The sequence below is a fragment of the Gobio gobio genome, assembly GCF_949357685.1.
Source record: "Gobio gobio genome assembly, chromosome: 6".
Taxonomy (NCBI): Eukaryota; Metazoa; Chordata; class Actinopteri; order Cypriniformes; family Gobionidae; genus Gobio; species Gobio gobio.
Window position 1 is genome coordinate 57,583,619 of NC_137102.1, and position 25,098 is coordinate 57,608,716.

General features: G+C 36.0%; 1 protein-coding gene across 1 annotated transcript in view; it reads right to left on the reverse strand.

The window, feature by feature from the left end:
• The window catches only part of mtcl1 (microtubule crosslinking factor 1), a gene marked incomplete at its 5' end in the record, with an annotated part of 120,083 nt that overhangs the window by 35,886 nt on the left and 59,099 nt on the right, over nucleotides 1-25,098 (reverse strand). The window contains 3 exons of the mRNA XM_079819139.1: nucleotides 7,715-7,849; nucleotides 17,974-19,392; nucleotides 19,507-19,566. Of these exons, the coding sequence (XP_079675265.1) occupies nucleotides 7,715-7,849; nucleotides 17,974-19,392; nucleotides 19,507-19,566 (1,614 nt within the window). The remainder of the gene's footprint in view (nucleotides 1-7,714; nucleotides 7,850-17,973; nucleotides 19,393-19,506; nucleotides 19,567-25,098) is intronic.

A 25,098-nucleotide genomic window follows, 5' to 3' on the forward strand; every position in this document is an offset into this window, starting at 1 on the left:
TTTTGTACTATTAAAACATCTTGCAAGTTTCATAGTATAAATCATTCTCCACATTATAAACAAAGCATTTATTTAATCAAGCTCCAAAAGCGGCTCATTTTGATATTGCGGGATCTGTGACGTCACACGGGCGGACACATTTGCATAAGCCCGCCTCCAGAGCAAGACATCGACCAATAGTTATATATCATTACAGCATAGGCCCCGCCCACTGGCGTTCAGTCGCTTAACGGCTGACATTTGCCTGCACTGGATGTGAGCGTCGCGTCAAAACAAATAGAAGCCATTAGAATGACTGAAGTTGTCTACACTGGATACAGTATACAGATGTGTGTTCACTTTACTCCACACACTCGAGTCTGTCGACAACAGGACAAATGGAGGAGTGAAGGATCATTCGCTTTGACGTGTCCAGTTTAAACAGCTGGTCTGCGTCTCTGTACAGACTTCAGAAGGATCCCAGCATCAGGAACAAGTGGATGGTTTATTTTATCGGAGTGTCTATTTACACTAAATGCAAATAGGTTGTCTTGTTAGCAGAGGCTATTTACACTAACTCCACCCACTGACGTCTGGTTGGGACAGGCACAATTACAGAAGATGAGGGATAGTCAACAGCACTAATAGTGTAGGGGTTAAGGTGTGTGGCATGAAGTTGTGATGCAAAACGACCCAAGTTTGATTCCGCCTTTTGCCGAACTCATTCTACTCCTTTTCCCATCACATAACAGATCGGAAAGGCATTTATTTTCAATAAACATGAAGAAAATATTAAAAAAGTCGAAATAATGTGTCTTATGTGCGTTTAATAATAAAGTGTTTATCGGTTATGGGTACAGTAGGTGTAGGGACGGCATTATTGTCCCAATATGGCGGCATCCATGTAATAATTTCAATAAATATAAAACATTTACACTCTATGCTATTATTGCTCAATTTAAAGGTGCACTACGAAATTTATATAGTATAAACTTGTGAAAATTAAAATATTAAATACAATTATAAAATTATTATTTATCATATTTATGTTGTTTTATTTTTGTAATGTGTTTTTGTTAAGTCATGTTATAATATTGTTTTGAACTGCTTGTTATTTACAATGGTTACTATTAACTGGTTTCATTTTTTTTTGCAGGTGCGTTGAATTGTATTAAATCCAGACCAAAAATCCTAATAATCAAACTAAATCCTAATAATAATTAATGTTAATAATAATAAAGGGAGCCCACAACAACAACAAAATCCTTCATAAATGTATTGTCCCTGTTTTTTAATTAAAAGTTAATAACAAATGAAATTTTAGTGATATTTTGACCATGCACTCAAATAGGAAATGGTCACCTCAATGCAATGAAACTTGCCAACCAGTGGACGTTTACTGACGAGCCTTAAAGGAGCGGTCACCTAAAAACGGACTATTCCAGACCGAGGCTCAGAATGAGGGTTGAAAATAATTGTATATATTTTTAATTAAAAAAGTCAATATATATAAAAAATGTTGTGCATAAAATTGTATTAACATTATTAGTGAACCTCAAGGAACATTAAAATAATTTTGAAAATCCATGTCATGACCCCTTTAATCGTAAGAGTGGAGATTCATATGCATAAATATAATGTAAAATAAGCATATGCTGCCTTGAGTAATGAGTGAGTGCATTGGAAATGCAACAGCAGCTCATAGTGAGAAAGAAACGCCTTTGTTTTTTAGCGCTGAATTTCAAGGGTGAGTCAGTTAAAATATCATGGCAGAGGCTAACTTGGACATACTCATCTGATTTTAGAGGGACAGTGTTAAATTACTCTTACTGGCAGCTGAAAGCACAATCACGATGCATAACTAATGCACATCTTTTGTTCTTTTAGTTTGTTACAATAGTGCTAAAAAAAAATCTGTCTTTGTGAGTAGTATGATCTAAAATGACCTGCATCCATTAGTTCCAGTCAAAATGCCTAAAAAACTAAGACTTCTGAACTTAAAACTGTAGGGAACTTCTCAGGAGGACTATGTAAATGCGAAATGTTGTTTATCACAAGCTGATAAATGCACTTTCTTTCAGCTGTTTGGTCGGGCTGTCCAGTTCACGCTGAAACTGAAGCTTAGACAACCATATAGATGTACAACAAATTAAATGCAAACGCATATTAAAGGGTTAGTTCACCCAAAAATGAAAATTCTGTCATTAATTACTCACCCTCATGTCGTTCGACACCCGTCAGACCTCCGTTCATCTTCAGAACAGAAATGAAGATATTTTAGTTGAAATCTGATGCCTCTGAAAGGCCTCCATTGGCACAATGGCACGGTTCACTCTCAAGACCCATAAAAGGTACTAAAGACGTCGTTACAAAGTCCATCTCACTACAGTGGTTCTAAAATAACTTTATGAATCAGCGACAATAGTTTTTGTGCACAAAAAAACCCTAAATAACGACTTATATAGTGATGACAATTTCAAAACAAAGCATCATGAAGTTTCGAAGCGTTATGAATCACTGAGCCGAATGATGATTCGGATCGCGTGTCAAACCGCCAAACTGCTGAAATTTGGCGATTCAAACCGCTGAATCGACTCACTGATTCATAACGCTTCGAAGCTTCATGATGCTGTGTTTTGAAATCGTCATCACTATGTAAGTCGTTATTTAGGGGTTTTTTGCGCACAAAAACTATTGTCGCCGATCTGTAACTGTAGAACTGTAGTGAGATGGACTTTGTAACGACGTCTTTAGTACCTTTTAAGGGGCCTGTTCTTCGTGATCCCATTTTTCAAACTTTAGTTAGTGTGTAATGTTGCTGTTAGAGCATTTATAATACCTGTAAAATTATAAAGCTCAAAGTTCAATGCCAAGCGAGATATTTTATTTAACAGAAGTTCCCTTTCAAAGCCTACAGCGAACGGCTGGTTAGGACTACATCCTGGTATTTCCTGCTTTAATGACGTCAGTAGAGCAGTTTGTCGACTAACCTCCGCCCACAAGAACACGCGAAAAAGGGGGCGTGGTCTTGTTGCTCCCGCGTGGAGAATAGGAAGTGTTGCGTTCGGTTGCGTTCGTATAGTTTGTTTGTTGCCATGTCGTCGAGACGCTGTTATTTTCATCCCGGAGTCAAGTCACCTTTGTTTGGCTTTCCCAGGGACGCTGTACTTAGAGATCATTGAGCGCATGCATCCCCGTTATGGTGAGAGGCGTGACCTTTCCGGTAACGTGCGCTCTGCGTGCGCTAAGCTGCTGTCCAATCACAACACGGGAACCGCTGGCACAATCAGAACTCGTTACGTGTTTCTGAAGGAGGGACTTCATAGAACAGGGAAATCTTTCAAGCCGTTTTGAGGACAGTGAAAACAGCAGTATACAGATAAGTAAATTGTGTGAAAAATACTGTGTTTTTTTACACGCGAAACATGAACACATGTTATATTGCACACTGTAAACACAATCAAAGCTTCAAAAAAACACGAAAAATGGGACCTTTAAGGGTCTTGAGAGTGTAGAGTACCATTGAGCCAATGGATGACTTTCAGAGGCATCAGATTTCAACTAAAATATCTTCATTTCTGTTCCGAAGATGAACGGAGGTCTGACGGGTGTCGAACGACATGAGGGTGAGTAATTAATGACAGAATTTTCATTTTTGGGTGAACTAACCCTTTAATTGATGGCATGATTAACACACACCCTGACGTTGTTCTCATGTTACAAACGGAAACATCAACGCTCCTGCATGCGTGAGAGGATGGTGAGTGTCGTAATTCATGACAGACCAGTGTGATTTTACACAAACAGCAGTGGTGCGAGTGGAGTGAGACCAAACCAAAAGAATCACTGTGAAACAATGCTGTGAATTAAATGAACTGCTCTCAGCTATGTCTAGTGTTTCATTTAGTTGCATCAGATGAGTCGCTGCTGTTGTTTTTTTGGTCTAATAACCTTCTATAAAATAATCGGAAGTGATATTTTATGACTACTGGCACTCTTCCATTCAGTTGTATTACTTTAAGGATTTATTAATTAAATAAAGATATACAAGTTAGAGAGAATTGCTCTTCATTCTTTCCCTCTGAAATCAGGCTCTGTTTCAAAACCTAGTGAGCTCCCTTGCTGTCTTCATAGGCAGCATCATAAATAAGGGATTTGGAACGCCATACATGGGCATCAAGTTAACAACAAAATATTCAATAAGCATAAATATACCAAATACAAATATTGGCATATAGTCAATGTTATGTTATATGTTATATTATTTGTTATATTATATGTTATGTTATATTATATGATATGTTATATTATATGTTATATTATATTATTTCTATGTTATATTATATGTTATATTATTTATATGTTATGTTATATGTTATATTATATTATTTATACGTTATATTATATGTTATATTATTTATATGTTATGTTATATGTTATATTATATTATTTATATGTTATATGTTGTGTTATATTATGTATATGTTATATTATATGTTATATTATTTATATGTTATATTATATTATTTATATGTTATATTATATGTTATGTTATATTATGTATATGTTATATTATATGATATGTTATATGTTATATTATTTGTTATATTATATGTTGTATTATTTATGTTATATTATATTATGTATATGTTATATTATACTGTATGTTATGTTATATGTTATATTATATTATTTATATGTTATAGTATATGATATGTTATATTATATGTTATGTTATATTATTTATATGTTATATTATATGTTATGTTATTTCTATGTTATATTATGTTATGTTATATTATTTCTATTATATGCTATGCTATATTATATGTTATATTATTTATATGTTATACTATATGTTATATTATATAGTATATGTTATATTATATATTATATGTTATATGTTATATTATATGTCATATTTTAAGTTGTTATATTATATGTTATATGTTTTATTATATGTTATATGTTATATGTTATATTATATATTTTATGTTATGTTATATTATATATTATATGTTATATGTTATATTATATGTCATATTTTAAGTTATGTTATATTATATGTTATATGTAATATTATATTACTATTTAATGCATAATCTAATTATATTATATCATATTATATTACTTTATATTATATTAAATCATATTATATTACATTACATTATACATTATTATATCATATCATATTATACTATATTATATGAATCATATTATAATGTCTTATATTATATTATGTTATGAATTATATTATTATAAAATACTTAAATACATTTTTGGAAATAAAATAATTTCATGCATAATCTAGTTAAGTTATATCATATTATAATATGTTATATTATATTAATTATATTATATTTTATCATATTATATTAATCACATTTTGGAAATAAAACAATTGCATGCATAGTCTAATCATTATATATTTAATGCATTGTGGGATTAAATTTGCCATAAAGAAAGTTACCTTGCAAGTAATGCAATGATTTTTGGTTTACTTTAGGCATTGTCCATTGTTTAGAGCAGACTATGTGTGTATAGTATGCATATGCAGATATGCTGCCTACAAAACACACACTAGGTTCTGAAACAGATCTAGAGACAGATCTAATAGTTCTGGTGGGAGATTTGTTCACACACTGTTACCTTTGTGCTCAAACACCAGTGCAGTCATGTCCATTTCAAAGCTAATAAAACTTTTATTTTGAAATCTGGAGCCATATTCATAAATACTTCAGGTCGACACGAAACCCTCGTGGTTCAGATTTTTAAGATCTGGTATCTCAGAGCACATTGAGGCCATTCTTGTTTCAGGATGGAAAGCTTCATCGTAAAACCAGTGTGTGAACAGTTCCTCTGTTTTGATCTGTACTACACATTTTCACAAGGAAAGGCATTCCTGCACTCTATTTCTCCATTCACCATCAAAACATTGACTGTTTTATTGTTAAAAAGGGGATTAAAGCCTTGGTTATCTCCGGATAGCTTTGACAGCAGTGGCTTTTCATGTGATATGGTCATATTTTAAAGAAACTTTTAACCCTCTGGTGCTCTACTGTCATCTTTGACCAATTTTTTTCTTCTTCATCAAAATGGTATGAAACTTGGCAAAGGTTTTGGCACTTGCTATGTGAACACACACACAAACACACAAAATATCATGGACATGATTCGAAAAGGTATAAAAATAGTCACACTTAAACTCCTTGAGGTCAAAAATGAGTGCATTGGAAATGAATTGCGAATTTGGTACTGCGCCCAAACAAAATCTTATTGAAAGCTCGTTTTTAAAGATATCAACTTCAAATTTGTTAAGATTCATGGCTTTGCCTTTCCCACAGTTTTAGAGTAAAATATGATTCGGAAAATAAATGTTTCATACAATTTTTTTATTTATTATTTTGTATATTTTTCATAATAATAAGCTTTAACTTCTATAACTTTTTAAGTTCACTTAAAAAAAGATTGACAGTTTAAGTTTGAAATAAATTTTTTTTAGGTCTATGCTCAAAAGGTGAAAATAACTATTAATTCAAACAAAACATGAAAATTATAAATAATTTATTAACTATTAAATTAATATTATATATTTATATCCATGTTAATATATTAATTATTAAGCAAATAATTAAAGTATTACATTTCATAATAATAATATTATTTTAATTATTCATTTTATTAATATTAAGATAATCAAAACAATAAAAACACTATATAGTCACATTAAAATAATTATATTTATTTTTAACCATATAATTTTTATTTTCATTATATTATTTTCAATAATTAACTACATTAATTAAAATAATTAATTAAAACAACATTAAAATGATTTTAGTATTATTTTATTTATTAACCATTAAATGTATATATACATATATATACATATATACATACATATACATATATACATACATATATATACATACATATATATATATGTATGTATATATATATATATATATATAATTTAATTATTATATATAATTAATTAATTAATAAATCATTAAGATCATTAATAAATATGTTTGATCCACATTATTGCATAAATATAGGCTAATTTAGTACAGAAATCCCATAAAAATACAAAATATTAAATAAAAAACTTCATCAAATTAAAATATTGTATATTCATTGAAACAAAAAAATCTGTGATTTTTAACAGCTGCATACAGGAGCACCATAAAGTGCATTTATTACTTATTATTACTTATTAAATTGATATAAATGTGTGTGTGTGTGTATACAATTTTAATAATATTGACATCAACATTTATTTTCTATTAAATAAACATGAATCAAATGGCAATTAAATGAACAACAATTAAATAAAATTTGGGTTAATAAAATAATATTCTCAATTTGTCTGCCTATTATGAATATTTTTGCATTGTCACACACTGCATTACATGTTGCATATGTTAAACGTGTGCATGCAGAATCATATCAAATAATATAAATCTTAAGAAATGTTCAACTTGCACAAAGGCATATTATGACATGCAGTGAAAAACAATGCATGTTGGAATTATTGCTCCAGCTACTTCTGTATTTTCATCCAAAGATATCCAAGGCTTTTCAGAAACTAAGTTGTATCTGTAATACATCTATATACCCAGTTCAGCATCTCACTAATGCAGCACATTACGCTGTCAGGTGTTTCAGTCCACAGAGGCCCTGCAAGGACACTTGGAAACGTAAATCTGGTCTTAGTGATGAACGAGGCACTGACCTCGGGTCTGAAACTGTGTGGCCTGGCGTATCTACTGAGTCCAGGGGCTGCCCTGGCTGTGGCCGACCCCTTAGCGGCGCCCTCCGTGCCACTCTGCCGGTCTAGGCACCACTCCTGCTCCTCCCTTCGCCCGTACTGTGAGTGAGGGAAGGGGTTGGGGAGGTGGAGGAGAGGAGGAGACAGAGGGAGGTGCATGGGGATCGGTGAACGACAAACAGAATCGACACACACCAGACGAGAAAGAGTGAGGGGGGGGGGGGGACTGAATGTGGGTTTAAGCAAAACTTAAAAAAGTGTGAAATGCAAGAAAGGGTGACACACATTGTACTCCCAAAAAATGATTATGAATTAAATAATAATGATCCAATGGAGAAAAAAAAAAGAGAGCCAGCAGGCTACAAGACAAAGAAAAGCGCAAAAAGAAAGACCAACTTAAAGATGATGGCGTAGGAGAGAGATGAGAAGAGGACGAGAATGAGGAGGAACAGAATCATGGGCTGAAACATCTGGGAACGGAATGAGGGACAAAGAGAGAAGAGGGGAAGGGCCAAGGGGAAAAAAAGAATGCAAAACACTGGTTATGAAGCGCATGCGATGGGGATCCATGAGTCTTACAACCAATAACCCAAAATGTGCAGTGACAGCAGGGGCTAAACGCTAATGTGTCGAGCCAAATCCAAACCCCGGTCAAAACCCTAATCACAAAAAGTCCTTCAGGGGTTTTACTAATACAACTGGAAAATAGAGCTTCATTAATATTAAGCTAATAATTACAACAATAATAAAAAATATATTAATTATTTAACTATATAATATATTTGTTTGATTAAAATGTATTTTATTTATTAACTACTATATAAATAAATAAATAACTATATATATATATATATATACACTCTAAAAAAAAGGCTCGTAATCATAGGGGAACCTTTTTTAGTGCTATATAGCACCAATTTTGGTGCTTCAGTGGTTCTTCAGTGGTTCTTCAGAGGTGCTATATAGCACCTTAGTCAAAGAACCGGTGAAGAACCGCTGAAGAACCGCTGAAGAACCGCTGAAGAACCTCTGAAGAACCGCTGAAGAACCTCTGAAGAACCGCTGAAGAACCACTGAAGCACCAAAATTGGTGCTATATAGCACTAAAAAAGGTTCCCCTATGATTACGAGCCAAGAACCATTTTTGGTGCAATATAGAACCTTTTTTTTTTTAGAGTGTATATATATATATATATATATATATATATATATATATATATATATATATATATATATATATATATATATATATATATATATATATATATATATATATATATATATATGTGTGTGTGTGTATAGACACACACACACACACACACACACACACATATTATATAGTTAAAATAATTTAATTAATTTTCCTAAATAATTACATTATTATAATTATTAGTTTTATTAATATTAAGCTGATAATTAAAACAATAAAAACACAATAGTCACATTAAAACAATTATAATTATTTAAAAATATTTAATAACTTTTATTCTCATTATATTATTTTCAATAATTAAATGAATTAAAACAAATTATTTCAAACAAAACATTAAAATTATAAATAATTTATGAACTATTAAATTAATATAAATATATATATATATATATATATATATATATATATATATATATATATATATATATATATATATATATATATATATATATATATATATATATATATATATATATATATATATATATATATATATCCATGTTAATATATTAATTATTAAGCACATAATGAAAGTAATACATTTCATAATAATAATATTATTTTAATTATTAGTTTTATTAATATTAAGATAATTAAAAAAGTAAAAACACTATATAGTGACATTAAAATAATGATATTTATTTTTAACTATATAATTTTTATTTTCATTATATTATATTCAATAATTAACTACATTAATTAAAATAATTAATTAAAACAACATTAAAATTATTAATTATTTATTAACCATTAAATGTATGTATGTATGTATGTATGTATGTATGTATGTATGTATGTATGTATGTATGTATGTATGTATGTATGTATGTATGTATGTATGTATGTATATTAGGGGTGTAACGGTACACGTATTCGTATTGAACCGTTTCAGTACAGGGCTTCCGGTACGGTGCACGCGTGTACCGAACGGTTATGAATGTAATGTTTAACAGTTAACAGTCGGCTTGTTGTAAGCGCGGAACACACTTCAATCCGAGTTCCCACACCAACATATTAAGTATTCAGTCCATATTATCATGAAATTCAAACGATAAATGCCGTTTTGACGCTCTATGTGGCGTGACTGGTCACTGATCACAGTTCAAGCGGCCGCGCACGCGCGTGAACGCGATCATCTGTGAAGGCGATCGATCATCTGTTACTAAAGATTCAAGAATAAACATGAATGACGATCTGAAGGTATGCTGAGGATACATTACAATTTACTGTCATGTATATATGTGGTGTAATCGCTAAATCAGTGTTTCAACTGCGGAAAGATGTCAATATAACTGCTTGTGAACTAAACAATGTCATGTAACGTTAGCATCACATTTACCTCAGGCAGTCATTCAGTGTCCACAGAATTTTATTCACAAGAGAAATCAACTCTTTCGCTAAATATATGCTCTATATTAACCGTTATATTCATTATATTCTACTTAACCTGTTAGTGATGTCTTGATTATTTCATGCATGTTAAATAAACCTGTCATGAAAATGACAGACACTGTATATAAATTATTATATTTCAACAACGATTTGGAGAAAAAAAATATTTTATAATTAGATTTAGAAGTTAATGCAAAAACTGCCTTATGTGAAGTTTACATATTTGCACACAATGTGTTATTTGAGTGTTGATTATTATACCTAAAAATAAATAGCAACTGAATTTAGGCTAATAGTTTGGGCTCTGTTGTGAACCTTTAATATTAATGTACAAGTAAGGGCTCCCTATATAATTTACAGAAATATCTTAAATAAACTTTTAGATATAATTTAATTCATTCAAGGACACTTTTTTCTCCAGTAAACCACTGTTAAATATAAAAAATAAATAAAAAGCAATTTTGTAAATCTGCTGTACCGAACTCGTACCGAACCGTGACTTCAAAACCGAGGTACGTACCGAACCGTCAGTTTTGTGTACCGTTACACCCCTAATGTATATATATATATATATATATATATATATATATATATATATATATATATATATATATATATATATATATATATATATATATATATATATATATATATATATATATATATATATATAATTAATAAATGAATTATAAATAATTAATTAATAAATAAATCATTAAGATCATTAATAAATATGTTTGATCCACATTATTTTTATAAAGTAAATTCCCCACACTCTAAAAAATGCTGGGTTAAAAACAACCCAAGTTGGGTTGAAAATTGACTAACCCAGCAATTGGGTTGTTTAAACCCAGCGATTGGGTTGTTTTAAGCAAACATTTAACCCAACCGCTGGGTTAAAAAAACATTCACTGGGTTAAAACAACCCAATTGCTGGGTTAGTCCATTTTCAACCCAACTTCGGTTGTTTTTAACCCAGCATTTTTTAGAGTGCATCCTGAAAGAAAAGCCATCCGATAATCATATAGCTACATACACACATAGTTAACTTATACTAACTGCCTCATACTAACAAAACTGCCATTGGTGTATTTGATTATAACTGTAAGTTTCTGATCAGCACTAACAGAATAATGCTAAAGGCTTTTGGATGAGGCATAACAAACAGCTCCAAGGTGGGTAGGATTTGGCCAGGGGCTTGAATTTGGCATGACGGCAGCTCACAGCGAAGCTCGGCCATGCGATGGAAGCAGCGCAGTGAGCGGAAGCTCTTAAATACACATCCTATAGGAGCGCTCGCAGGTCTGTTATCATTAACTGTGCGGGACATCAAACCGTTCATAGATGTGAGATGATCAGGTCGTGACTTCATGCTTGATGAAGAGTGGATCTGTGGTTGGATTGAAGTGACCCAAAGCAAAGAACCAATGGGCTCCACCACCAATGAACATGAGCCAAATAAGTGAATTAACCAATCAGAGTGGAGCAATAGGAAAATGTTGGACGAAATCATGTTCAGACGCTGGAATATTCAAAAATTTCCAAACGCTCAGAATACGATAAACTACAAAAATATCGTCAAACCGTAGTTTAAAGAAAAGGTTATTTGTTGGAAAATTGACTCATGTTATCATAAAGCAGTTTCAAAGCACAAAGCAGGAAAAAAGCTACAAGCAGTCCTATGGAAGGCAGCTTTCTGAGACTATGAAGCATATATGACACTTAAAGGGTTAGTTCACCCAAAAATGAAAATTCTGTCATTAATTCCTCACCCTCATGTCGTTCGACACCTGTAAGACCTCCGTTCATCTTCAGACACAAATGAAGATATTTTTGTTGAAAGCTGATGCTGAGAAAGGCTTCAGATAGGCCTCCATTGGCATTCAGTACATTTACACTCACAAGACCCATAAAAGGCACTTAAAACGTTGTTACAAAGTCCATCTCACCACAGTGACTCTACAATAATTTTATGATGCGACGACAATAGTTTTTGTGCGCAAAAAAAAATCTAAATAACGCCTTTATCCAGCTTGTTCTTGTCTTCCGTGTGTGCCTCCACGACGCATGCGCGAGAATATGACGCAGATCCGGCGCTCGGACACATGACCCAGAAGGGATTTGTTTACAAGCAGAGGAAGACGCGCGTGTCTAAGCTGTTGAATTCTACATTGATCGTGCTTTAGGTCTTGGCGTAGTGCTCAAAATGGGGTTAAAGTGTGCATTTCATGGATTCCCGAACGCCGGCGCTACGTCATATTCTCGCGCATGCGTCGTGGAGGCACAAGAAGACAAGAAGAGGTGGAATAAAGTTGTTATTTTGATTTTTTTTTGCGCACAAAAACTATTGTCGTCGCATCATAAAATTATTGTAGAGTCACTGTGGTGAGATAGAGTTTGTAACAACGTTTTAAGTGCCTTTTATGGGTCTTGGGAGTGTCAATGTACTGAATGCCAATGGAGGCCTGTCTGAAGCCTTTCTCAGCCATCAGCTTTCAACAAAAATATCTTCATTTGTGTTCCGAATATGAACGGAGGTCATGAGGGTGAGGAATTAATGACAGAATTTTCATTTTTGGGTGAACTAACCCTTTAAACATGTGGAACTCATTCACTGAGACAAAAGACACCGGCAGATCAGCTGCATTATTCCTGAGAACGAGCACATAAATATACAGAGACACAGACATTCAGTGTATTCAGAGTGTGTTTACAGGTCCTACGCCGCCTCTGGAGGTTATTCGGAAAACAAAAAACGCAGTGTAAGCACTTCTTTTATGTCATATCTCATATTTATGGATGCATGCTCCACATATGTTGCATCAGCATTAACTGTGCAAATCAAAAAACGACTAGATTTGCTCAAGGCCAGAACCAATGTGATGGAAAAACATCTTAACTGGTGTTAGTATGCATCATGCCACATCAACAGGGTCCAAAATTGACAAGTGCCAATACATCGAATTAAAATAGGATGAATTTAGCTAATTACGATATCCTTATTAAGAAGTGCAACATGCATATGAAAACACAAGGATTAAAAGCATAATGCATGTCCACATTTTTGTCAGAAGGCCAGACTTTAAGCAAGTATCTGTCTTGCATTCGGTTATTAGCTTCTATCAACGCAAGATCAACTTCATGCTTCGATGCACTGGAAAATGCAAGTACGTGCTCTGGCCAAATGCCCTCGTGTTTATATAGTATATTATGCTGTTAATCACACAATGCTATTTGTGACAAATAAGTATGCATGAAAAAATTGTAATTGTAAAATACAAAAAAAAAATTTTTTACGGCAGGCAAATATTTCTCAGTTCACTCGCTGTTGGCACAATACATTTTGGACCCTGCAAATCAATGACAGCCAACATAGTCCTGTGAAGCGAAGCCATGCAGGTAATATCCCCCTGCAGGGCAAGACAAGGGGATTGTGGGTATGAGGAGAGGGCAGGTACAGATGCAGGTGTTCATGAGCAGCATCGAGGGCGGTTACTGCTAGGATAGGACAGGTAAGGGCATCTTGGCTGAGCCGGGTGGCACTCTGGCATGTGTGGGTAAAGGAGATGAGCATTGCATTGTGGGATATACTATTCCACACAGTCAGGGCTTGACATTAACTTTTTAGCTCACCGGATTTTCCAAAGTTACGAGCCACTCAGCATTTTCACTGGACACAATTTTGACATCGATACATGGGGAAAAACTGCCGTTTAGATATTTATAAAATTATCTGATAATTTGGCAGCAGGTATATTAGGCTGCTGTCCCTTTAAGAGCTGATGCACGGATCCATTACACTGTTACACATGCGTTTTCTTTCTCAACTGTTTACGTTCGCTTAAAACAGAACTGACTGTGTTTACATGAATACTCACCAAGACCGGCATTTTGACATTATTTTGTGTGTGTTAGGCCTGTCGCGATAGTCAATAAATCAATTAATCGCACATTAAAAAAAATTAGCTCGATAATTTTTCCGGCCGAGACAATTTCCACTTGCATGCTTGTTTGTTTTCCTCATCTCTCTCTCGCGCGCTTTCTCTCTCTCTCTCTCTCTCTCTCTCTCTCTCTCTCTCTCTCTCTCTCTCTCTCTCTCTCTCTCTCTCGCTGAAGTACATTTCTGGAGTGTTAACGATTAAAAGAAAAAACAACCAACAAAAACCGTACAGAACTGAAAACCGTGAGCCTAAACCCGTGATACGTACCGTGCCACCCATAATATGCACCTAAAACACAATCATCCATTGCAGTTTTCATCCATTTTATTTATTGTTTTTTACATTTTTTTGTTAACAGACTGAGAGTCCATTGCTTTTATTGTTTCTGGTTGTTTTGTTAATTTATTGTGGACTTTTAAATTGTTTTTCATTTTCAGTGTAAAATAGTCTTTAGAAATAAAAGTTTATTGATCTTTGAAAAGGTGTACCTGCATTATTATGCCATTATCATTATTTTAGATGAAAATGTTCTCAGAACGACAATATTATCGTTTATCACAAAAAATTCTTGGCCAATTTATCGTTCAGCAAAATTTGTTCTCGCGACAGACCTAGTGTGTGTTTGACTGTTTAAGTGCAATAAGCAGCGAAAGAGGCGGCTTTATGTGCACACACTTTGGGTGTTTGACTACAAATCTGTGGGAATGAGTAAAATTATGCACAGTCCCACGGTGAAACTCAAGCCCTGTAACAGCAACAATATTCATCCGGAGAAAATGAAGCCAGTGAGTGAGTGGAGGCGGGTTTGTGTGTCACTCGCTGTCGGAGAGATGAGAGAGAGAAAGAGAAAGAGACGCTGGTATCGTGTGTCTGTTTTGCGCAAAATGAGTAAGCGTTTCAGATATTTCAGTATCGATATGTTTTGAATTTTTTTTTACAACACTACATTGCTCTTAGTTTATTACTTCAGATGCCTTTTCTAAAAGACTACAATTGAAAACTGTATGCATTATATTTATATTGCCAACGTGGCTATTAGGAGTGACTGCGTTACACACCACTGCTGAAATACACACGCATTTGGCGGGTTGTGGGTGTTAATGTCAAGCCCTGCACATAGTGTTCCCTGACGTATTGTGCACATTTTGGCAAATACAGCAGGTCACCTGGGTAGTCCATGCATGCAGAAAATTAATTTACATAAACATAGCACTAGTAATATAGTAGGTGAACGAGTGTTGGTCTGAGGCGTCTGGCAGACCTGTTCAAATGCCTAACTTTAAAGGGTTAGTTCACCCAAAAATGAAAATTCTGTTATTAATTACTTACCCTCATGTCGTTCGACACCCGTAAGACCTCCGTTCATCTTCAGAACACAAATGAAGATATTTTAGTTGAAATCTGATGCCTCTGAAAGGCCTCCATTGGCACAATGGCACGTTACACTCTCAAGACCCTTAAAAGGTACTAAAGACGTCGTTACAAAGTCCATCTCACTACAGTGGTTCTAAAATAACTTTATGAATCGGCGAGAATAGTTTTTGTGCGCAAAAAAACCCTAAATAACGACTTACATAGTGATGATGATTTCAAAACAAGGCATCATGAAGCTTCGAAGCATTATGAATCAGCGAGTCGAATCAGCAGTTTGAATCGCCAAATTTCAGCAGTTTGGCGGTTTGACACGCAATCCGAATCATGATTCGACTCACTGATTCATAACGCTTCGAAGCTTCATGATGCCTTGTTTTGAAAACGTCATCACTATGTAAGTCGTTATTTAGGGTTTTTTTGTGCACGAAAATAATTCTCGCTGATTCATAAAGTTATTTTAGAACCACTGTAGTGAGATGGACTTTGTAACGACGTCTTTAGTACCTTTTAAGGGTCTTGAGAGTGTAACGTGCCATTGTGCCAATGGAGGCCTTTCAGAGGCATCAGATTTCAACTAAAATATCTTCATTTCTGTTCCGAAGATGAACGGAGGTCTGACGGGTGTCGAACGACATGAGGGTAAGTAATTAATGACATAATTTTCATTTTTGGGTGAACTAACCCTTTAAGCTGAAGGTTATATTGAGGTTATTCATCTCAAAGTGAATTTAAAAAAGCACCCATCACAAACATCTCACCAACTCTGTCTTCTGCTGTTTTACTCTCTCATTAATCTCGGAGCAGGTCAATCAGAACATAACTCCCATTAATCTTTCACACACATAACTTATAACAAATGATCAGAAGTATCACTGATATCAAGCAAGGCAACTGGATAACCAGCTTTGCTAGTCAAATGCTCTGACTACAGCTCCACATATCAAGCAAGTCTCTCCATTCCCCCTTTTATCTCTGAATTGGGTGTTTTTGTCTCTGGTTTGATGAGTTTAGTTATGGGTAAGAGAACAGACCAAACTTATTTAAGGTTTTGCATGGATGCCTGCAGTCGTAGCTTGATGAAATCCCACTTTAGCAAGAGGTAGTGTAGTTACCAGAGAAGGAAATGTTTACTTCTACCGTCTGCATTCAAGTGATGCATCCAGAGCAAAGCTTGACTTATATAGGAATAATATAAAGAAATAGTTCATCCAAGAATGAAAATTCTGTCATTATTTACTAGTGTTGTAGTACTTATGACCGGTCTTGGTCTTGGTCTCGACCACATTTGTACTCTTGTCTTGGTCTCAGACTAAGAGGACTCAGACCAAGACTATGAATTTAAGAAGTGCTGGTCTGGTCTTGGTCTTGTCTTGGTCTCAACACACATTGGTCTTGGTCTCGGCTTGGTCTCGTAATCTTGACTACAACACTATTATTTATGCACCCTCAATGTCATTCCAAAATTGTAGACTTTTTCGGAAACACTTTAGTTTACAGTGTCATTGCTACACGTTACATTGAGTTACTGTAGTAAATGATGCATAATTACATGCAACGAACCCTAAACCCTATGGTATTTACATGTAGTTAATTATCATTACTCAGTAATTAAATGTATAAATACACTGTAATACTGACACCTTAAAATAAAGTGTAACCAAATGTTCTATCTTCTGAACAACATAGCAGATGATATTTTCAGATGTTTTTAGACAATGCGACTTTCAAAATTTTCAAGCTCCAAGAAAGACAAAGGTAGTTCGAAAAAAATCTATATGACTCGCTTTGCAAGATAAACAGATCAAAAATATGCCTTTGCTGATTGAACCTCTGTTCATCTTCAGAGGAGTTAGAATATACCAGGCAGTCACGATACATGGATTAATTTGGCCTTTTTGGAGCTTGAAAGTCCCACTGACTTTCATAATATGGACAAAAACAGCTGACGCATTCTTAAAATGTAATCTTTTGTGTTTTGCAGAAAAGGATGAATAAATGATGACAGAAGTTTTAGTCTTGGGTGAACTATCCCTTTTTTTTTTGCCTTACATATATATATTGAGTTGACGAGTCATGCCAGCCAAATTTAGTTGAATAGCTTCCTTTGTGGTGCATTCAGGACTTTCAGGACTGACGGTATATGGCACATGAAGATGCAGAACCAATATAAAGGTGTGTGCATTCTCAAAAAGGGACTTTCAAATGAGGAAGCAGCAAAGGAAAAAGGAAGTTGCCATGTCATGTGATCGTATGTGAAGGCAAACACTGAAGAAAGATGAAGGGTCGAGTTACACATATCCTACCTGGAAGTCCGTCACCAGATCCCTTCCCAGTGTGCCGATAGGCGAGTCCCTTGACATGGAGGTAACGGTGGAAAGGAAGCTGCTAGATTCAGTTAGGTTGGGCATGGGGGAAAGGTCATCGACCCGGTCCCGTAGACCCTCCCCTAGATGGTCCACTTTGTCCATGAATTGCTGGAGTTCCGTACGGAAAGCCCTCATGCGGGTGTTGATGGAATCCAGCACCTGAGAGTCGGGTTTCGATTCAGCAGAGTCTCCATCGCCCCTGAACTCTGAACCCTCCACAAGAAGGTCCCCTCCCAGGACTACCAGACGACCTTCGCGGATGAGACTGTCCGTATCCGTGATGAGCCGCTCCACTGTTTTCCCGAGCCGCTCAGCTTCACGCCTGACGTTGCTGAGCGTCTCTCGGTCTTCCCGTCTCCGCTGGGCCAACTCGGCCGCTCCCAGCTCACCGGTATCTGAGGGTTTCTCGCCACTGGCGAATCCAGAGGTGGCCGTCTTCTCAAACAAGTCATCAGAGTCGCTCTCACCACCAACAGGACCCTCACGTTTGGGGTGGAGCAGCAGAAGCCTGGCAGTCTCATCCTCATCTGGTTCCCTCCGCCCGGCATCACTATCCACGTCGCTATCCCGTGGGCTACTGGAGCGCATTCCCAAGTGTGCTGCCAGGTCACAGCGCTGCATATTGGAGATTAGCACCCGGTTCTCGTACTGGAGCTTCATCACCTTCCCACTTAGCTCGTTGACCTGGAGTCTTGCGGCTTTCAGCTCCTCCTGGAGTGTGGCGCTACTCCCTGCTCCCGAAAAACCATTACCTCCTCCGTTACCGGGTTTGAGTGCACCACCACTTCCACCCTCAGCTCCCTCGGACTCCCGGTCAGCTTGGCTGGGCCCAAATTTGAAGCGGTTGAGCTCGGACGTCAGTTGTTTGTTGTGGTCCTCAATCTCAGAAATTGAGCGACGCAGAAGCTCCGCCTCCTCTTCAACAAACTGCAAGTGCCTTCGCAATTCGCTTGCAGATTCCAGGGCGTCGCCACCATACGGTGAGGTAGGGACACTTGAGAAGGGTTCGCGCCCAAAGCAGTCCCTCTCATATTGGCAGCGTAGGTCTTCGTTTTCCGCCCTAAGGCCACGGTTCTCCACCTCCAGCTCTACGATCTTCCTCCCCAGGATGTTGGCTTCCTCTTCAACCAGTTTGAGCCGTAACCGCAACTCGGCTTCCCGGGTGGTGTGGGGTCCTCCACCGGTCACCTCCGCTAGGGGCAAAGGGCTGTCCACATCGCCATACACTGATTTATACTTCTGCAATTCCTGTTCCAGTTCATCTTTCTCACGCCCAATTTTTGCCATCTTTTTACGCATAAGGGCCGATTCCTCCTTGGCAAACTGTAGCTGACAGCGCAGATCTGCACTGTCCTCCTGAAAAGTAAGAAATATGTGAATGTACAAGACAATACCAATCGTTAGATTTGTGTTGTTAGAGTTGTTCTGTATAAGGCCTGTGGTTTGATCTCTGTGTTTGTGTATACACACCTGAGTAAAAGACTTCTTATCTTTGAAAGTTTCTCTACTACCTCTCCTCCGCAGAGCAGTCTGAAAGACAACAAGAGCAAAGTTAGACAGGACAAAGCTGGCAAGGTTTCCATTAGTTTGCAGGTGATCAATTGTCAACAAAAACTAAAATGCAGAGAATAAACAACGATATGTGATGCTAGATTGGGATTTCTACAAAGTTTCGGATTTTCCACAGTTTTCAAGCTGGACGTTCAACTTTAAGTGCCGTGAAATTATGATTTTCGAATTGAATGGAATGCAGCATATGTGAAAACAAGGACAAAGGATAAAACAAGATGGTAGCCATGCATTACCAAGTGTAAAAATTAAAAGGAATGGATGTGGCCAGAATGTTTAAAGATAATCAAGAACGCACTGACTGGACAGGAATGGTAATAATAAATGGTAGACAGCAAATCTGCTGAAAAATGAAGTTTAATATATTTTCAGGTTGGTACATATGTGTAGGAAATCAAGCCAACTGCACAAGAATGAACCTCATGAGTTGTATTCTCAGTGTTGCCATAAGAGGCATGAACTCTCTTGATCATCCTTCCTTCAGATCTTGAAGAGAATCGTACTGAGCAAGTTCGCCAATACATATGCTAACGGAAAAAGAACATCCAATTATGTTGCTATAATCATTGACTGACCGCACATTATCTCTTACTTAAGTCAAAAGCTAAAGTGGGTTAACTTTGGCCTGCTTACTGCTGGTCTATCTTGAGTCATACGCTGAACTTAAATAGCTGCTGCTGATGGCTGCGTTAGCTTGAATCATTTATGGCCAGACAGATGGAAAGTGTGGGCACAGGAGAGGAGGGAGTTTATCAAAACTTTTCATCAACACACAGCAACAGAGTGAACCGAGGGAACCTAAAGACAACTCCAAAACAAAGGAGGAGCAGGATGATGAGGTGATTTTATATGGGTTTGGCTGAGTCTGCAATATGATTACAATGTACGGTTCACAATTTCCACATTCACATTCAGACACCCCGAATTAAGTCATTACTAGCTACCACACAAACATCCACAACCAAAGGATGCGAAGTCATGCATCACTATTACTATTGCTCATACTATTACTCAGACTAACTATTGAACTTTACTGTGTAACTCATCCTAGGCAATTCGTGCACCAGACACGAATGACTCCTCAAATCATGTGTCTTGTTGAGGAGAGCTGTGCTGTTATTTACATTTATTCATTTGGTAGAAGCTTTTATCAGGGATGCACCAATGTATCGGCCTATACAAACAATTATTTTCACTATCGTCCATCAAATCCGATTATATCCTGTCAATCAAAAGGGAGTGTTGAAAAACGTGTCAGACTGACACTGTGTAAAAAAAATCTCTCGTGTTGAATTCAGGGCTGTCAAAGTAAATGCGACAATGACACATTAACAGTTAAAAATAGTGACGTTAAAGCAGGCTCTATTTGACTCTATGAATCACCAGGGTTGCCAGATCTGCAGATTTTCCCTATTATTTGTAGCGCCTCCCGTCCAATAATCGCAAATAGCACCGTGCTTTGTTACTTCTGATATAGGGCCCTATCATACACCCGCCCCAATGCGACGCCAGGTTTCATCCCGGCGCAGTTCTCATTTTTACGTCCAGCGTCACGTTGTTTAAATAGCAAATGCACTCGGTCCATCTGTTCACCCATGGCGTCTGGTCTGAAAACGAGGTGTGTATTTATTGTGTTATTTAAAGGGCGCGTTAGTAATATGCACCTATAGACAGGTGCACAATGCTCCTACAATCTGCTTATTACACACACAGGGATGCGCAGCAGCATACACACATTTTTAAACATTAAAAATAAAAGGATTCCTCTCTGGAGAAGCGCTCAGTCTTTCCGTTCGGAAATCCCGCCATGTAAATAGCGACCCTTTTGGACCATGTGCCTCACGTGCCAACCGTTTTTTTTCCATTGTTAAACTAGCAAAAGTGTATTCGGACACGCCCTAAGTGCACCGTGATCAGGCCCATAGTCTCAGCCTTCAAATTCTGTCCATTTTATCATGAAATTAAAACAATAAATGCCGTTTTGACGCTCTTAAATGAGATGTGACAGATCGCTGTACAGCCTCAGTTCAAGCAAGTCATCTCTTCCTCTTTAATAGTTACAACACGATAAACACATGAACATCAAATGACTTTGAAAGATACAGTATAACTTTCAGAAATGTATTATGTCTCATGTAATCACTCAATCAGTATTTCAACCGCATACATTTTATGTGAGGAGAGTATTTAAATGAACCATGTGAGGTGATTTACTAAGGTTTGTGCTCATCAGTTTACTGGTTTTTGCGCGATTATTTAACGCTCAAAAAAGCATGTCTTAGATGCTAGTTTGCACTGGTCTTGGTAGATTGTGTTGGTCATTATGGAAATGATCCGGCTGCGTCTGTGTTCTTTAATGTGCGTGTCGTCAGTAGATCACACGCTGAACTTTCCACTCCCATCTGCGCTTTTTAGGAATCGCTAATTTGTCGTTTAGTAAATCTAGCCTCTTATGTGCAACTGTTATACAAACATTTCAGTTTTTTTAGAGTATAACTATTATATCTGGGGGAAAAAATAGCAGTTGAATATTATAGCTCTTTATTTTAACCTCTAATACTATAGTGATGTACCAAATGAGAAGGTTTCCTGTATAATTTAAAGCATTATTTGGAAAACATTTATTTTCCCCCTTAAGAAACTATTGGTATTGGCAGAGAAATTTAGTTTTGGTGCATCTCTCTCCAAAATGACTTGCATTACTTGGGTTTTATTACTTTTATTGTTTTATATGTTTGAATACCTTGAATGCAATGACCTTGCAACCCTCTAGAATCCTCTATAGCAACTGCACAGCAATGCCAAACATGCTAAAAACTACATTGCAGTGCCTTGGAAACCACCCAGAACACACTAGCATTGTGGCAATGACTTTTGTAATTTCCAGAGAGACTGCAATGCATTAGCATAAGTAATGCACACACACAGATCATGTTACACAAATGCATTAGTGCGCAAAATACTCTCTGTCTAATTCTCTCCAGCCCTCGCTAGCATGCAAACACAAATACAGTTACATCTGCAACAATAATGCCATGCATCTGCTCTAGAGGAGCACGTGGCAACTATTCACAATTCAAACGTGGGACAAAAATATGATATTCTAGTCTCAGTTCTTTGTCCTTCTTATATGCGTATGATTATCTAATTGGAAAGGCATCACAACACGCCTGTACTCTGCAGTCTGCGTGCATGTGTTTTCTAAAGACTTATGTAATGTAAAGGGTGTAGCTTAGTGACAAAAAACAAAACCTAAACCAAACGCTCGCATTTGAACTAGCATATGCTCTGAGAAGCAATACAAAAATATCTCAATTGTTTCTCCTTTAGTAATAAGATTTTATGGAGAACAAACTCCTTTACTCCTTAAGTCTCCTGCATCTATAATTAAGTCAATATGGACATTTCTCAATTTCCCCAAAGATCAAATTATCTGAGCTGCTATCCACATTCATTTTATAGTGAATGAATAATGTGTTCTTATTTTTATTCCTCCTGAGAAATTTAAGAAACAAAGATTGATAATTAAAAGAAATGAATGAAAAGGACTTATATACAACCATTCAAAAGTTTGGGGGTAAGAAAAAAAAAATCACAACTTTTATTCAACAAGAATGTATTTAATGAAGACATTTATAATGTTACAAAATATTCTATTTTTAAATAAATGCTGTTCTTTTGGACTTTCTGTGCATCAAAAAACCCCAAAAAGTATCATGGTTTCCACAAGCAGCACAAATGATTCCTGAAGGATCATGTGACACTGAAGACTGGAGTAATGATGCTGAACATTCAGCTTTGATCACAGGAATAAATTACATTTTACAATATATTCAAATGTAAAATGGTTATTTTAAATTATAATAATATTTCACAATATTACTGTTTTTACTGTATTTTTAATCCAATAAATGCCACCTCTGTGAGCATAAAAGACTTCTTTAAAAATCTTTCCGATCACAAACTTTTGAATGTTAGAGTATGTAAAACGCAACCTCTGAGCAACACAAATATTGTATTTTCATGTGAAAAGAAAAAAAGGTTGAGTAGTATAAGAAGAGAACATCAGAAAGAGGCAAGTTGCATGGCAGATAGTGCTCACACCAGTGGTGCGCTCAGGCTTAGATAATCACAGTCGACTAATCCCAGTGTCTGGCCCAGTCCCAAATCTGATCAGCACCCGTCCTCCAGTTCCACCCCACCCCCCCTACATACACACACCATCAGCTACTGGACATCTACTGTATCAGGATGACGGAAACAGATCAAAAACACTGACTTAACGGTAGCATACGAGTAGAAATAGATAGATAGATGGATGGATGGAACAATAAATATATGCATGGATAAATAGATGATGGATGGATATAGAACGATAGATGGAACAATAGATGGAACGATGAATACATAGATGGATAGATAGATAGATGGATGGATGGGTGGATGGATGGAACGATAAATAGATGATGGATGGATTTAGAACGATAGATGGAACAATAGATGGAATGATAAATAGATACATGGATAAATAGATGATGGATGGATATAGAACGATAGAAGGAACAATAGATGTAATGATAAATACATAGATGGATAGATGGATGGATGGATGGATGGATGGATGGATGGATGGATGGATGGATGGATGGATGGAACGATAAATAGATACATGATAGATAGATGATGGATGGATATAGAACGATAGATATAACGATAGATGGAACGATAAACAGATAGAGGATAGATAGATGGATAGATGGATAGGTGGATGGATGGAACGATAAATAGATGATGGATGGATGGATGGATATAGAAAGATAGTTAGAACGATAGATAGAGCAATAAATAGATAGAGGATAGATAGATGAATAGATGGATAGATGGATGGATATAGAAAGATAGATAGAACTATAGAAGGAACAATAGAAGGAACAATAGATAGATGGATAGATGGATGGATGGATGGATGGTTGGATGGATGGATGATGGATGGAATGAACGATATAACAATAGAACGAACGATAGATAGAATGGACGATAGAACGAATAAACGATGGATGGATGGATGGAAGGATGGATGGATATAACGATAGATAGATAGATGGATGGATGGAACGATAAATAGATGATGGATGGATGGATAGATATAGAACGATAGATAGAAAGATAGATGGAACGATAAATAGATAGAGGATAGATAGATGATAGATGGATGGATGGATGGATGGATGGATGGATGGATGGATGGATGGATATAGAAAGATAGTTAGAACGATAGATGGAGCGATAAATAGACAGAGGATAGATAATTGAATAGATGGATGGATGGATGGATGGAATGATAAATAGATGATAGATAGATAGATAGATAGATAGATAGATAGATAGATGGATAGATGGATAGATGGATAGATGGATAGATGGATAGATGGATAGATAGATAGATAGATAGATAGATAGATAGATAGATAGATAGATAGATAGATAGATAGA